The sequence below is a fragment of the Lissotriton vulgaris genome, chromosome 2_2 (assembly GCF_964263255.1).
Source record: "Lissotriton vulgaris chromosome 2_2, aLisVul1.2, whole genome shotgun sequence".
NCBI classification, from domain to species: domain Eukaryota; kingdom Metazoa; phylum Chordata; class Amphibia; order Caudata; family Salamandridae; genus Lissotriton; species Lissotriton vulgaris.
This window is the reverse complement of record NC_141688.1, coordinates 301,464,053-301,481,278: the sequence shown is the minus strand read 5'-3', so window position 1 is coordinate 301,481,278 and position 17,226 is coordinate 301,464,053. Positions and strand designations below refer to the sequence as shown.

The window sequence follows — 17,226 nt, the reverse complement described above, 5'->3', positions numbered from 1 at the left end:
ACTGGCAGAGATTAAGTAACAAATACTCATTGAAACCGACCTGGTTTCCAGGCCAGAGGGGGGTCGTGTACTCTCTCACGTGCCTCTCCCTGTTTCTGTAACTCAGCCTCTCCCCATGTTCAAGTTTCCACTGCCCTGACCGGTGGGTGTATGAGGCTCAAGGTCAGCTGATGACGCTCCGCTTTAGTGCACACCTTTCGGGTTGACGCCTGTTTAGGGCATGACCCCTGACCCTTTGTCCCTGCAGGGCCTGGGGGCTATCGATGGAGCTCTGTAAGACGTGCAGCTGCACACGCTTCTGGGCAGCAGGAAGTATTTCTTGCTCTGGGGCTGGGAGGTGACTGACGTCTGACCCCCCTCGGACCCCCCACCCCGCTCCTCCGACTGCTGTTATAAGGCACCCCAAGGCCCAGGAGAGGCAGGAGAAGGAGCGTGAAGGGCGAAGAGAAGAGATACTCAGTAGAGGACATTATCCTGAGACTGTCGGCCATGGACGTCACCACAGCCGTCGCCATTGTGCTGTCTGTGCTGCACCTCACGCTGGGCAGACCCGTGGAGGTAAGGAGCCCCCCACCGCCCCCCCCCCCCCCTGTACCGGCAGCTCACGCCCCCCAGAGAAGCAGCCGCACATGATAAAGTGGAGAGAGGGCTGAAGCGTCGTGGTTGGTCTCCTAGAGACACCTGGCTCTGCAGCACAACTCTCTGATGAGTGCGCCCCCTCTCCCCCCCCCACCCTCCCCAGGGCCTGGGACCAGCACTTGGTGAACTGATAAATGAACGATAAATCAAGGCGCTATGAAATGGTGCTGCCTGGAATTGCACCCCCTGGTCCAGGCAGTGGGTCTTATAGTGTTTTTTTTCATAATAGGCAGAAATCGAGCTCCTGAAAAAAGATGGGCGCTGAAAGTGAAGAGGGGGTGCTCCAAGGAAAGGAGCTGGAGGGGAGGGCAGAGACGTAGCACTGTCAGGTGGTACCCGGGGCCTCATTTATGAGCCCTCGCGTCACTTTTACGCTGCCGGTGCGTCACTTTTTGTGACGCACCAGTGGCGTAAAAAATGCGCCTTATTGCGCCATATTTACAAAGTGACGCATCTAGGTAGTTGCGTCACTTTGTAAACCCCTGCGCCACCTTATACCTGCGCCAGGTATAATGTATGCAAGGGGGGCGTTCTGACGCAAGGAAGGGTCGTAGAAGTGGCGCAGTGAAATCTATGAGATTTCACTGCGTCACTTTAGGACGCCGTTGCGTCAAAATCTTGCGCCTGCCTCACAGCAGGCGTAAGACTGACGCAGGCCTTTCACATGGGGCTTTCCCCATGTGAAAGGGCGTATTGCTGGAGTTGCGTCACACTCCAGCAATGCGTCACTTTTGCGCTTACAGATACGTCAGAAATACTGACGTATCTGCAACATGATACGTCATACTGTAAACATGACGCATCAGGAATGTCGCAAGGAGTGCGCACTGAGAAGTGACGCATCGCTGCTTTCACGCAGCGATGCGTCATTTCTCATAAATGAGGCCCCCGGTGCGGAGAAGTTCTTGTGAGCTCCGCTTGACAAAATGGCAAAAATATATGTTTAAAATACATATTTTTGCCGTTTTGTCACCCCCTCAGTGATGACACCCGGGGCGGCCCGCGTCCACCGCACCCCCACTCCTACGCCCATGGGGGAGGGACAGTGTGAGGCTCCAGCGTGCGGATGAATCGTTGAATGCTGGCGAGAGGGGGTGCCGGGGGCTGAACATAGGAGAGGGCTGCGCGGAGGGCACCCGGGAGGGTTACCAGGAGGGAGTGGGCTGTATACAAGTCCATTTACCAAGGAAGATAGTGTTAGTTCTGCGTCACACGGTGGGCTCACGCACACACGGCCACAATTACTTCAAGGGGCACACACGGTCATCATTGGAGCCGGGGCAATGCCCAGCGCTCCGCATTCTCGTGAAACACTCGAGGGAAGTGCACCGAGGCAACTGTCCACTGGGAAAGCGCACACATTAATGCGTTGTAGTCATGAGCAAGATGTGTTTTTGGCCTGTGTGTACATTAGGAGTCATGGGCAGGTTGTGCATAGAGGTTTAACGTGCATGTGTTCACCGTGCTCAGAGGAGGTATGCAGGTTGTGCATAGAGCCTACATTACTTTCATATTTCTCAATATATAATTCTCCACTAATCCTGTTTAAGTTCCGGAGCAGGGTTCCGGAGTAGTGTGCTACCGCTGAGCGATTTGACACCTCATCAGGGGTAGCAAGCGCTATATAAATGCAAACCCTTCCCTCGTCTATCCCTCCACTATCCTTTTCAATCCAAAGAACAAACTCACATGTCCAACACTCAAATTAATTTTATATCTCCCTATACTAATTCACCATTAATCCTTTTTGGGGTGCAGAGTAGAGTGCCTCTCACCGAAAAGCAATTCAACGTCTTGTCAGGGGTAGTAAGCGCTATATAAATGCAATTACAATTACAATAGACCTTCATCATGAATGTGTGCGCTATGCACTAGAGGAGGTGCGCAGGTAGCGCATGGAGCAGTATAGTGCACGTGTGCATTGTGCACTGGAGGAGGTGTGCAGGTAGCGCATAGAGCAGTACGGTTCACATGTGCAGTGTGCACTCGAGGAGGTGTGCAGGTAGCGCATAGAGCCGTATAGTGCACATGTGCATTGTGCACTCGAGGAGGTGTGCAGGTAGCGCATAGAGCTGTATAGTTCACATGTGCAGTGTGCACTCGAGGAGGTGTGCAGGTAGCGCATAGAGCAGTATAGTGCACGTGTGCATTGTGTACACAAGGAGGTGTGCAGGTAGCGCATAGAGCAGGATAGTGCATGTGTGCATTGTGCACTCGAGGAGGTGTGCAGGTAGCGCATAGAGCTGTATAGTTCACATGTGCAGTGTGCACTCGAGGAGGTGTGCAGGTAGCGCATAGAGCCGTATAGTGCACATGTGCATTGTGTACACAAGGAAGTGTGCAGGTAGCGCATAGAGCAGCATAGTGTATGTGTGCATTGTGTACACGAGGAGGTGTGCAGGTAGCGCATAGAGCTGTATAGTTCACATGTGCAGTGTGCACTCGAGGAGGTGTGCAGGTAGCGCATGGAGCAGTATAGTTCACATGTGCAGTGTGCACTCGAGGAGGTGTGCAGGTAGCGCATAGAGCTGTATAGTGCACATGTGCATTGTGTACACAAGGAGGTGTGCAGGTAGCGCATAGAGCTGTATAGTTCACATGTGCAGTGTGCACTCGAGGAGGTGTGCAGGTAGCGCATAGAGCTGTATAGTTCACATGTGCAGTGTGCACTCGAGGAGGTGTGCAGGTAGCGCATGGAGCAGTATAGTGCACGTGTGCATTGTGTACACGAGGAGGTGTGCAGGTAGCGCATAGAGCTGTATAGTGCACATGTGCATTGTGTACACATTGAGATGTGCAGCTAGCTCATAGATCTGTGTTGTGCATGGGTGTGCTGTGCGCACTTGAGGGAAGATTGACTAGCCCATTGCGCCACTTTTGCGCCACTTTTCCCATGTTAAAAGTGGGGCAAGGGGCTTGTGAATCTGCCCCCGGGCACGGTGCGCAGGTTGCGCATAAAGCTGTGTCGTGCACATTTGCAATATGCCCACAAGGAGGTGTGCAGGAAGCGCAGAGAGCTGCGCTGTTCAGGTGCGTAAGTTGCGCGCAGAGCTGCTTTGTGCATATGGAGGTGCGTAAGTTACGCACAGAGCTGCATAGTGCATGTGTGTTTTGTAGGCATTGCCGACACACTCCGAGTTCACAACGTGTGCACAAATATTAAATGCTACCACAAAAACCCATGTACAGCTCTTAGCGCACAGCGTCACCAAACTACAACGTGTGCGTAATATCAATATTAACCTCAAAAGTGAATAGTTGGATAAGATCTTGACAATCTTGTCAATGGCTCCTCTGGGAAGTCGTGTGTGAAAGCTGCGTCAAGTCCGACCTGAGTTCGATATTTATAGATGTGATTTATCAGACTGGAGAGGAGAAGGCGGTGTCGTTGAATAAAGCGGGCAGTGGACGCCGAAGGACACTTTGGTACCTGGGGAGATTCTGGAATTCGCTGCACACCGTGGGGATGTTTTAAAATCCTCCCAGATTCGGACCTTCCTCTGACGGGGGGGGGGGGCGCCAGCATCACATCCCCGCCGCCCAGCCCGGCATTGCACCATTGATTTTTGGAAACCGCCGATCCTGTATCTTGAAAAAGTGGAATTGTATTATCAATTCTCCTTCTAATGACTTGGGAATATGGGTTGATAAATAGATTTATAGTCTTGGCGAGGAGGCCACGGAGCGAGAACTCACCTGTATTCTTGCGCAATTCTGCAAGGTCCTGTCTCCTTCGAGTCTGAGAGGTCAGGGTTATGGCACCCTGGGAGATTTCTGGCGGTCCTTCCATAGAGTCGGCTGGCACAGGAGCCTGTAGAGATACCCACGGTCCCCAGGGGGGCACCCGGTGACCTTCTTCCTTTTATTTATTTTTAGCGCGAACATTACCCGAAGGTGTCAGAGCGCTTCACAAAAGAACCAGTTGCGATACATAAATACTTTGGATTACATGAGTCACAATAAAAGATACAAACCGAAAAAATGTAAAATGTACAAGTTGTAAAGTCACTCAAGGAAGAGATACAAACGGATAAACTCTAAAATCACATACGAATGGTAGTAAATACAAAGGTCTACTACATATACTAGTGGTTAGAGTTATATATATACAAATAGTAAATTCACTCAGGATTACTTTTTTACGGTAATAATCACACTTTAGCAATCTGAGGAGCACGGGTCCCAAACTTACATCATGCTGGGCTTCGGTATAGCGGTAGGCATCCTCGTGTGCAACCTTCTGAGAGGTCATTACTCCACAAATGACGCTGCTGGGTACAGGAACAACTGTCTGGGCTTGTGATGCCCTCTATCGCTAGATTAGACATTGTTAGAGTTTTTCTGTTTGCATCTTTTGTGTAATTTATGTACTCTGTAGTCCTCATGTAACGTAATGGGTCCTTTTGTAAAGCGCTCAGACATTTTCGGGTAAAGTTTGCGCTATAAAATCGCATTAAATACAAAAAAATGAATGAATGAAAGAATAAATACATATGTAAATAAATACATTAATTAATTAATTGCAGGGAATTGGAAATCTGCGTTTCCGCCAAAATATGAGGCGTGGCGGGGCGAGCTTTGTCGTATTTGGGGGATCTTGAGGCAGGGCCGGCTCTAGGCATGTGCAAGCTGTGCACCTGCACAGGGCCACCAAACCCCAGGGGCCACCACGCCAATATATATCCTTAATATATTAATCCTCTGAGGATGGATACATATTTGCGTGGTGGCCCCTGGCAGGGATTTGGCGGCCTCCGGCTCTGTTCCACTTCTAAACACCCTGACCCCCTCCCCTCTTTACTGGCCTGCGCGCTCCGCCCCGCCCGGACCCCCTCTTCCGGGCCCCCTTCCTATGCTCCTTGCCCAGGGCCACCATGAGCCTAGAGCCGGCCCTGCTTGAGGGACGATTTAGGGTCGACTGGGAGCCGCTTCTTATTTTGAGGACGCTGATTATCTTTGGTTCAACGATTTCATTGAGCATTTTGAATCGGCTATGATTTTTATAATTTATGTGTTCTCCGGGTTTATTTAAACTGCAGTTCATATGTTTTATCAGCGTGTACTCTCAATAAAAAAAATTAAAGAGCAAATCACGGAGTGGGGGGGGGGGGGTGGAACAAGTGGTTGTGTGTCTTGAACGTTTACGAACGCCTACAGTCTTGTGAGTTTGTCCCCATTTATATTGACAATTGTCACTGGTAAAAAAGCTGCAGTATGGGTGCAGGAAAAGTGGGGGCAAACGGATGACCTTGAAATTTAGGGGTGGGGTTTATGAAAAAGACATTTCTCAAATGGCAATGATTTTTTACCTGTCGAGAAAAAAAAGAAATAATAAAAAAAATTGCATTGTATCATTGAACGTCATTTCATTGGAGCATAAATGTGCGCTCTGTACAGTTAGGCACTGGGTAAACTGAGCAGCCAACATGACCTATGACCCCGGGACATGCCCAAGACCTTCCAGCTGCATACCTGGAGGGCGATGCAGGTGTGCTGCTGGGACTGACTCGAGAACTGCCAAATAGGGTCAAAGTGCACTCCAGTGGGGAGGTACACTCCCTCCAGCCCTGTGACACGACCTTTTGTTTCCAATCATTGCATAATTCCTGTCAGAGATGAACGAATGCATTGGATGCAGTTGGATTGTTTTAGAACAAGCATTTACGATGCAACGGTCTCGCCTTTGCAAAAGTTAGAGCTATTGGCATTCTTAATGACAACATTTTTATTTATGTGTTGGTTTTGAAAACAGATACATATATGGCATTGTCATTTACACTGCCAATAGTTTAAACTCTTGCAAATGCGAGACCTATTGCATTGCGCACACACACACACACACACACACACACACACACACACACACACACACACACACACACACACACACAGCCCCACACACAGAGCCCCACACACACAGAGCCCTACACACACAGAGCCCCACACACACAGAGCCCCACACACACAGAGCCCAACACACACAGAGCCCCACACACCCAGAGCCCCACCCACCCAGAGCCCCACCCCACACACAGAGACCCACACACACAGAGCACCACACAAACAGAGCACCACACACAGAGAGCCCCACACACACAGACCCCCACACACCGAGCCCCACACACACAGAGCCCCACACACACAGAGCCACACACACACAGAGCCGACACACACATAGCAACTGATTATGGTGCCGCTTGAGAGTGTCTTCACCTACTGTTCTAAACCACATGGTCCCACTGCCGCCAACCCAAGGGGGTTTGATGACAATGCCTGCCTCTGCAAGATTGTGTTAGTCCATGTGCGTGCAGCAACGTGTACACGTAAGCAGCTGCATTTCTATTTCTAGCTGAAAATACTGGCAGCAGAGGGAGTAGGACCAATGTATTCGGAGACTGGAGCAACTCATTGTGGACCAGTGCCAGTGCTGGGAAACAGTGGGAGGTGAGCGGCCAGCTATTTGCTGACTGCCCGTCCCCACTGGGTAGAGAGGAGGTTGTGGGGCATGCGGTTGGCGCTCCTGGTTGGCTGTGCCACTCACTAGTATCCGATACGTGTGAAATACCACGCGACCTTGCTGCCCCCCAACCCCCACCAAGCGACCACCTTTGCTGCAGTGATTGCGGAGGAGAGGCATAGTGACTCTCGCTAGCCCCCCACTCCCTGAAAACAGTCCCACGTGCCAGAGTCCCTGCCGTGGCATTGGCCCTCACTCCAGCCGAGCAGAAAACCCTCCAGGCAGTGAAAGGAGCGCGATGACTGACATTCGGCCATCCCCCGATGCTGATAACCCCCACCTAGCAGCTGCGGGGCCGGATCCCAGCCCACAAGCCCACGTTTCAGGGTACCCCGCCATTGCAAACAGTGCCAACTGCACACAATGTGGAGTGTGGGGAGGCACACGACTCGCCGCTTCCCCACTCCACAGCATGTTGGTGAGCCTGGCTCCACTATATTATCGGGGGTCAGCTGCTATTCACTATTGCGTTAACTGAGGGGGCTCGCCTGCTTGCAGCCAACAGCTGGGTCCTCAGGCCAACGCGACTACCCTCCCCCCACCCCACCATGCATCGGGTGTCCAACAGGCCCACTGGCCTGACTCCGATAAGAATACCCCTACTCTCGGCGCTGATGCCGGGGTAGGATGATCTCTCCCCCATGCGCCAACCAATCACACCTGAAGCTACGTGGTGCATTGTGGCCAGGGCCCACTACCTCTCGCATGAGGTGGCCATGCTGGGGAAAATATTCCCCAGCATGACCCGGTAACAGCGTGGCTGGCATGGAGGTACAACAGAGGTGAGAGTCACGTGGATCTCTGCCCCCACCCCTCCAGCCCCACTGGTGGCAGGCTACTGGAGGTGGAGGGGATGCAAGCACATCGCACTCCTCCCCCATCGCGTGAAAAGTGCTCCTGCCCCAACCCGCTCGTAGCCAGGCTACTCTCACTGGCCTTCTCGCCCCCGGCTCGGGTCCTGTCCTGAGCCGTGCTGCAGCCTCGGGGCCTTGATCATGTGAGCAGAGATCCCGTAGCCCCTATAAGGCAAGCACTGCCGGCTGGGGTCCCCGCCTCGCCTCCCCTAAACCGGAGGGGGAGAGCCTCTAACTCCACCACCCTCGACGCCGGGAGCTGCAAAAAAATTCCCTTCCCCCCGGGCCGCAGCCGTAGCCGGGCTGTCCAGCAGCTGGGTACTACCCCAGACCCGGGAGACCGGGCAGGGTACAGAGGGGAGGGGTGGGGGTGGGGTAAGCACTCACCGCGCTGTAGATGCAGCAGCTCAGGGGACACGTTTGGAACGGCGTCGGGGGTTTCAGAAAGGAGGCAGCATCGCGAGCACCGGCAGTCACAGCTTGGGGGATGGAGGCTTTTCCTGGCATCACGTCTGTGGCCGCGGCAAGTCAAGTCAAGTCAAGTCATAAAATTTGTATAGCGCACTACATACCCAGAGGGTTTCAAGGCGCTTAGGAGGGGGAGGGGATTATTTGTCAAATATCCACGTTTTAAGCTGCTTTCTGAACGCTAGGTGATTCTGGGTGAGGCGGAGGTAAGCGGGGAGTGAGTTCCATGTTTTGGCTGCCAGGTATGAAAAGGATCTGCCTCCCATGGTGGTCTTGTTGATGCGAGGTACAGTGGCGAAGGCTTGGCTGGAAGAGCGAAGTTGGCGGGAGGGGGTGTAGAAGGACAGTCGAGAGTTGAGGCAATCTGGTCCGATGTCATAGAGTGATTTGTGTGCGTGGGTAAGCAGTCGGAAAGTGATCCTCTTATTGACGGGTAGCCAGTGGAGGTCTTTAAGGTGCCCAGAAATGTGTTCATTGCGTGGGATGTCTAGTATGAGCCTGGCTGAGGCGTTTTGGATTCGTTGTAGTTTCTTCTGGAGTTTAGCGGTGATGCCTGCGTATAGGGTGTTTCCGTAGTCCAGTCGGCTCGTGACTAGAGCGTGGGTGACTGTTTTCCTCGTTTCGGAGGGGATCCAGCGAAATGTTTTTCTGAGCATGCGAAGAATGTTAAAGCAAGAAGAGGATACGGCGTTGACTTGTCTGTTCATGGAGAGTGAAGAATCCAGGATGACGCCAAGGTTCCGTGCGTGGTCTGTCGGGATGGGTGCTTTTCCGAGGTCTTCCGGCCACCAGGAGTCGTCCCATGCGGAGGGGGATGTACCTAAGATGAGGACTTCTGTTTTGTCTGAATTCAGTTTCAGACGGCTTTGTTTCATCCATTCGGCGACTTCTTTCATTCCTTCGTGTAGGTTAGTTTTGGCGGTGTTGGGGTCCTTGGTGAGAGAAAGGATCAGTTGAGTGTCATCCGCGTAGGAGATGATGTTGAGGTTGTGTTGGCGGGCGATGGTCGCGAGGGGGCTCATGTATACGTTGAAGAGGGTGGGACTGAGTGATGATCCTTGTGGCACGCCGCAAATGATTTCAGAGGCTTCGGACTTGAATGGTGGGAGGCGGACTCTCTGGGTTCTTCCGGTGAGGAACGAGGTGATCCATTCCAGTGCTTTTCCTTGGATTCCGATGTTTCTGAGGCGTTGTAAAAGGGTGCTGTGGCAAACTGTGTCGAAGGCTGCAGAGAGGTCGAGGAGGATGAGGGCGACTGTGTCTCCATTGTCCAGTAGAGTTCGAATGTCGTCTGTTGCTGCGATGAGGGCGGTTTCGGTGCTGTGCTTGGCTCGGAAGCCGGATTGAGAGGAGTCAAGGGATTTGTTGGTTTCGAGGAATGCGGCGAGCTGGATGTTGACGGCTTTCTCGATGACTTTGGCCGGGAATGGAAGAAGCGAGATGGGGCGGTAGTTTTTGAGTTCGGTGGGGTCTGCTGTTGGTTTTTTCAGAAGGGCGGTGAGTTCCGCGTGTTTCCAGTCTTCTGGGAAGGTAGCGGAGTTGAGGGAGCAGTTGATGACGTCTCGGAGGTGCGGTGCTATGACGGAGTCTACTTTGTTGAAGATGTGGTGAGGGCATGGGTCTGTGGGGGATCCAGAGTGGATGGAATTCATCAGGCGGATGGTGTCTTCAGTTGAGATTGGGTTCCAGGCGTTAAGGGTGTTTACGGGGGGAAGATGGTCAGCAGATGGTAGGGCGGGTTGGCTTCCGGGTTGGTTGTCGAAGCTGTTGTGGATGTCAGCAATCTTGTTGTGGAAAAAAGAGGCAAGGGAGTCGCAGAGGGTTTGGGAGGGGGTGATGTCGTTGGAGTTGGCCGAGGGGTTGGAAAATTCCTTGACAATGTTGAAAAGTTCCTTGCTGTTGTGGGCGTTGTTGTCAAGTCGATCCTTGAATGCTGTTTTCTTGGCTTTTCGGATCAGTTGGTGGTGAGTACGGGTGGCGTTTTTGAAGGCGTCCTTGTTGCTAGTGGATGGGTCTTTTTTCCAGGCCTTTTCAAGGGAGCGGCACCGTTTCTTGGACTTCTTGAGATCATCGTTGAACCATGAGGCCTTCTTGTTGCTAAGTTTGTGTTGACGTTTTTTCAGTGGTGCTAAGGTGTCGGCGGTGTTGGATAACCAGAGGGTGAGGTTGGAGGCGGCTTTGTTGGCGTTAGAAGAGAGGGCTGGGGAGGTTCGAAGGAGCGATGTGGAGATCTGATCCGTGGTGATTTTATTCCAGTTTCTTTGTAGAGTTGGTTGGAGGTGGATGATGGGTTTCGGCTTGTTGTAGGTGAAGTGAACGCAGCTGTGGTCAGTCCAGATGAGATCCGTAGTGTGGCTGAAGGAGACATGGACGCTGGAGGTGAAGATGGGGTCGAGTGTGTGACCTGCGATGTGGGTGGGGGAAGTGACCAGTTGTTTAAGTCCGAGGTTGGCGAGGTTGTCCAGCAGGGTGGTGGAGTTGCGGTCGTTGTTCTTGTCAAGGTGGAAGTTGAGGTCTCCCAGAAGGATGTAGTCTTTGGAGGGGAGCGCGTGTGGGGTGATGAAGTCCGTGATGTCTTCACTGAATTTAGCGCGGGGTCCTGGTGGTCTGTAGAGGAGGGTGCCTCTGAGAGTTGTCTTGGGGTCGATGTGGATCTGGAAGTGAAGGTGTTCGGAGTTAGCGAGGTTGGCGTCGGAGCTGGTGGAGATGCGGATGGATTTCTTATGGACGATAGCGATTCCTCCTCCTGTATGGTCGGTGCGGTCCTTGCGTGTGATCTTATAGTCATCTGGGATAGCGATGGCGATGTCGGGGGCGGAGGAAGCGTTCATCCATGTTTCCGTTAGGAAGGCGACGTCAGGAGAGATGGTGTCTAGGAGGTTCCAAAGGTCAATGGCGTGCCTGTGGACCGAGCGGGTGTTGAGAAGGATGCATTCTAGGTGGTTGGAGTCTGGAATCAGTGGTGTGGTCGTGGCGGAGATGTTGTGGGTGCCGCTGAATTTGCAGGAGAAGCAGGAGAACGGTCCATGGGTGCGTCCAGGAGCGGCTTGGACGCAGTTGGGGGCGCGACCAGGGTTAAGGGCTAGGAGGGTGGCGGCATCGTAGGTAGTGCGGGGGGGCTGGGGAGCGCGAGGGGCAGGGGGTCTGGCGCTGGGCGCGGTCCAGGCGCGGACGGGCGTAGACGGGCTTACCTTTGGCGCAACTTCGGCGCGGATTGGGCGCGGTCGCTGCGCGTGAACGCTGCGCGCGGGAGCTACTGTCATAAATGGAAGGTGGAGGGGAGGGGCGAGGGCGGCTCAGCTGGGAGGCGTGGCGGGCTCAGGGGAACACAACAACAGCACTAACAAAATGGAGGGGAGGTCAGAGCAGGGCGCCGGGGGAAATCACACACAGCAATGCAGTTCAAGCAATCTAAGCGCTGTGGGATAATAGCGCTATGAAATGACGAAGCTTACAAAATATTCGAGCTATGCAAATCAAACAGCTTGGATACAAAACGCTATGCAGATAACACTATTTGTTTCCAATGCGCGCTATGAAATGACGAAGCTTACAAAATATTCGAGCTATGCAAATCAAACAACTTGGTGACAAAGCGCTATGCAGATGACACTATTTGGTTCCAATGCAGCAATACAATACCACGCTGTGAGGAGCAGCGAGGGGAGCGATCACTCAGGGCTGGAGCAGCGAGTGAATCACAGCGCTGCGAGGTTTGGGGAATGCTTTTTAGTGCTTGTGGGAGGGCGGCTCAGCTGGGAGGCGTGGCGGGCTCAGGGGAACACAACAACAGCACTAACAAAATGGAGGGGAGGTCAGAGCAGGGCGCCGGGGGAAATCACACACAGCAATGCAGTTCAAGCAATCTAAGCGCTGTGGGATAATAGCGCTATGAAATGACGAAGCTTACAAAATATTCGAGCTATGCAAATCAAACAGCTTGGATACAAAACGCTATGCAGATAACACTATTTGTTTCCAATGCGCGCTATGAAATGACGAAGCTTACAAAATATTCGAGCTATGCAAATCAAACAACTTGGTGACAAAGCGCTATGCAGATGACACTATTTGGTTCCAATGCAGCAATACAATACCACGCTGTGAGGAGCAGCGAGGGGAGCGATCACTCAGGGCTGGAGCAGCGAGTGACACGAGTTTTTTTTAAGCCCCGCCCTTTTCAGACTGGGGGGCGTGACTGTTGTTTGTAAAGAATGTAAGAAAGAAAGTCAAAAACACACCCCCAATCTGAAAGAGATGGGGCTTAGATCGAAAGAAGAACGTCACTACGACCTGTTCTTTCCCTCTCTCTCCTGTTGTTTATGTGTATTTTCTTAATAGTCAGGACCACTCGAATTATAGGCAGGGGAGGGTCAAATTATGCGGCATGTTGAGTCAATTATGCAGCATGAAAACACATATTATGTGATACACATTTTGTGATAGTTTTACTTCATTATTTTGTAATTTTTAAGCTTGTTGACTCTAAGCATTTGTTGTACCTCATTAGTGCCCGTTTAACACCCAAAAACAGCAATAGGCTACAGAAAGGTGACCAGTCAACCTTTGGAAAGGGCCTTCAACTGCGCTACAACACAAGTCGCTGTGATTTTACAAATATTTGAACCGTTTGAGCTAGAAACAAATTTCATTAGTATTCACCTTAATATTTTTCAAAATGCTCTTACGATAAACTCATTTTGGAGGCAAAGATATATTTAATCAGATGTCCAATAGGCATTCTGTCAGGACATCATTGCCCAAAGGTGAGAGCTGGGGGAAGCAGTTCACTTGAAACAAACACAAGTAAGAGACTGAGGCACTATAATCAGTGCAATTGTGTTACTTTGAGGCCAATGTCATGCTAAAAAATGTAGTTTTTAGTCGAAATGGAGAACCTAATCTTTTCTGTATTAATTGCGCAAATCGCCATTTTGGTAACTAGTTGAAGATTGTTAATGGAGGAGTGAAACACGTAAGTGATCCCTTTGTGCCACACGGTGTTTGGGGTAAAAACCCAGGGGCATATCATCAACGGCCAGCAAAAATTATCGCTGACCGCCTGTAGCATGTGAAATCGTAACACCGCCTATCGCCCGATTCTATCGCCCGGTAAGCGCACTATCAGCAACACGCATCACCGAGGTGATAGAAATTCAGGCAATATCGGCGATATGGGGGAATTAACGGAGGAATACCTACGATAAATAAAAGAGTAAGAAATAAACATTGCTGATAGGGAGATGTGGACTCAGCATAATGATCCACCTCCCCTTATGAACATAGCCAAGTCGGGAAAATAGCAGGCGTAAGAAACCTGCGATACAGCGGGCTAGAGCTAGTTTCAATGTTGCTAAGCCTTTTAGCGATTGCCTTGCTGATAGGGAGAACCTCTGTTAGCGTTGAGAATCGCTGTATTTTACTAGGGAACGCCTACCTTGCATCTCATTAGCAATGCAAGGCGATACGTTTATGTGCGCTAAGGCATGGATTCACACGTTAGCGTGTCCATGCTGATAGGGCGTTATAATTATATCCGCTTTTCGTCCTTTAAGATATGCCCCCCAGTTCTGGTCCTGCTTTGTCCTGAAAAAGCCTCGTAATTCTTTGTGAACTGGTTCTGCCTGGTTCTGTCGCTCTTCCACATCGTAGGGGAGGCCCAGGTCGAAACTTAGTACACTTCCCTGCATTCAATAAAGCCATGCTAGACCTCTCAAGCAGCTGCAAGCATTGAACTGCACATTTGTCATATGACACAGATGTAATATGAGTAAATTCACTAGATAGCATACAATATGATGTATCATTTATTAAAAACCTGTGTTTGAAACACAAGGTGTTGAGGCTTAGGAAATCCAAAGGTTATGGTACAAAACGCATTTTACTCAAGTGTCTGATACAACAAATTATTTTGCATCTGCAATAGTTATCAGAATCTGAGAATAAATAGGTTACTACGCCAGACATGCTTTAACCCTTTGGGTGCCCGTCCATTGTCACGGTGACCGTGTGCGGAGGACGGCAGGGGGCCATCCTGACCACTCCCAGTCATAAATCACCCGCACTGCGGCGGAATTCCAGCCGTGGTCAATGGGTTAAAAGAGTTGAGCATATGCGATGGGTTACGGACTTGACTGTTACTATTAGATCATGGCCAAGACAGATTTGGGTTTGGTAGAGCTCTGTCTGAAGTGGCTGAAAAACGATGGACTGGAATTAATTCAAGTATTTCTTCCTTCACCTTGTTGTTTGTTGCTGTAAATTCTCTGTAAAGCACGACAGCAATGCCCGTATCTGAGACCCATGCTCTCTGTGCCATTGGACTCAAGCTGTAACTCACTGACGAGGTGCAAGTAGGCAGAATCTGTACCAGGGTTCCTTGTGTTCCTGTCCAGAGGGGACCTGGCTGGTCAGTGCAGGCTGGGCTGTTTCTGTTGAAACAGGACAAATACTGATTTACATATTGCAGGTCTCTTTGTGGTTTGACATTGTTGGGAAAAATTATGGACTGGAATTTGGTCCCGAGCGCTCACCTATACTTTAGATTAATTCAAGCATTCCTTTTGTCACCCTGTTGTTTGTTACTGTTCTTGCTACATAGTACCACTGGTTACTCACCAACTATATATCTGCATTGAGTCTATCAATCTTCTTGGCTCAGACCAACTTATGTTCTGGCTAGGTCATGGCAGCGTTCGTTATTTGAGTGACAGGCCGTGTTGTTAACTCAAGAGATGAATTTGTGATCCAGCCTTCATCATACTATTAGTCAAATCCATTGATTTTGGTATAGTGACATCATTGTCCACAATCCAGTGCCTAAATGGACATTGAAGAACTGCTATTGAGCTGGCTTTATTGATAAGTCAAAAGAGAATGGGGACAGTAATCGGAGACCAATCTTTACTTTTACATATTTGCATACATTGCGGTTGAGTAACGATGACTTAAAGCCCTTAATCGACGTAGAGATTTCAGATTCCAGCATTGATAAGCACTTGGAGAGGGGGCTGAACTTTTTGGCAGCTGTTGAGGGCTAGTAGGTGAAGTAGTGTTCTCTCAGAGGGATTCTGCCTTGTCTTGGAAGGAACCAGAGAAGTGAAGTATTAGCTCTCTAAATATGGATAGCATCTCCAGTGAACTTTTGTCAGAACTGTCAATCTTGTTCTGAATAAAAGCTGTTTGATTTGTGAATGGCAAGCCTGTGACCATTGTTAGAAATGTTACAGGCTTTTTGCCCTGTATCTGATTGAGTGCCTTTCTAGACTAACCACATGACTTTCAGTAGTCGTACAAACTTTCTTTATTAGAATGACAAATTAAAGATTGATTAACCCAGCATGACCCAGCAGAATCTGTTGACTTCTATTTCTAGCCACAGCTCGCAGTTCCTGGTGGGACCAATTAGTGCTGTCTCAGTCAGAAACTGTACTATTTTAAAGACAGCCTTTTTACAATATTGCCTATTGAAGGTCATTTTGTTTCAGTGTGCAGAGGTTGCCATTTACCTTTTTATTGGCCTCGCTTTTAGGGGAACAGGGCATACTGCATTTGAGAGGTGTTACAATGAGGGCTAAAGTGACACTTTCTTTTTCTAGGACATCCAGTAACTTGACCAGGGGGCATCCTAGTCACCTGATGTTAGGCTATCATAATAGCCAATTCTTATTTCCACTATGGTGTAAGTATTGGTGGTTAGATGTTACTTTGATAGGAAGGGGTTTGTACCATGAGATATCTGGGGATCCACCCTACAATTAATTTTGCAGACCGATTTCATTTAAATTATACACCACTCTAAATAAAGTTCGCAAACTAATTCGTCATTGGCATTCATTGGCCATTACTAATATTTGCTGGACCTCACTAATTAAAGTTCATCAATCATTTTTCTTTTTTTTTCTTAAATCTTTTTATTGACAATTTTTACATAAAAAATGCATTCCCACCCTCCCCACCCACCCTTTCCCTGACCAAGAACAAGTCAAAAATAGATAAATAAACAGCATATTATATACATACAACAGAAATTAATCCCGTATGATATACTTTACCATAAGGATACAAAGAAATAAAGATGAAGATAATACTATATACACAAAATACAATCATGTATGTCTCTGGATCGACAATAACATTGGTGACTAAATCCGCATGCCCATTAATCTTTTCTTAGCCCCTTTGTTTTTATAAATTGCAACTTCCAGGCTACAAGTGGCTAATAGCCTAGACCTCCATTGTTGAAATGCGGTTGGATCAGGATCTAACCATGCTGAGGCAATAGTAAGTCGAAGTATAGCCATGGCCACGAATATTAAGGCCTGAGTGTTTCACTGCAATTCACGATTTGCTACCCCCAGCATAATTTCCTCCGTTGAAATTTCAATTCTTGTTTGACAAAGCTCTGATAGAAATTCAGAGATGTCATTAATCAGCTTAGTCAGCGTGTTACATGTTGCAAATCTATGTATAATACCGGCCCCGTATAGTGCACAACGAGGACATGTTGTTCCCTTCCCTGTTCCCCATTTAGCAATTTTCTTAGGGGTGTAATATAGGAAGAAGAACGTTTTATAAAATTGCGCCTGTAGCTTTATCGACATTAATGAATGTAGGGCAAACTCATATGCTATGCGGGGGATATTGGAATGTACTCCTAGTTGTTCCTGCCAAATTACGCATTGTTTGTCCATATCATCTGGGGCCATTAAATTCAATGTTTCATAAATTTCCCCAATCCTGGGAGTC

At 49.6% G+C, this 17,226-nt stretch overlaps 1 protein-coding gene across 1 annotated transcript in view; it reads left to right on the top strand.

Annotated features, from left to right (window-relative positions):
• The first annotated feature begins 434 nt into the window (after positions 1-434).
• Positions 435-17,226, top strand: part of LOC147729349 (astacin-like metalloendopeptidase) — a 124,552-nt gene continuing 107,760 nt past the window's right edge. Inside the window, exon 1 of the mRNA XM_086959836.1 lies at positions 435-558. Within this exon, the coding sequence (XP_086815962.1) occupies positions 490-558 (69 nt within the window). The 5' untranslated portion in view covers positions 435-489. The remainder of the gene's footprint in view (positions 559-17,226) is intronic.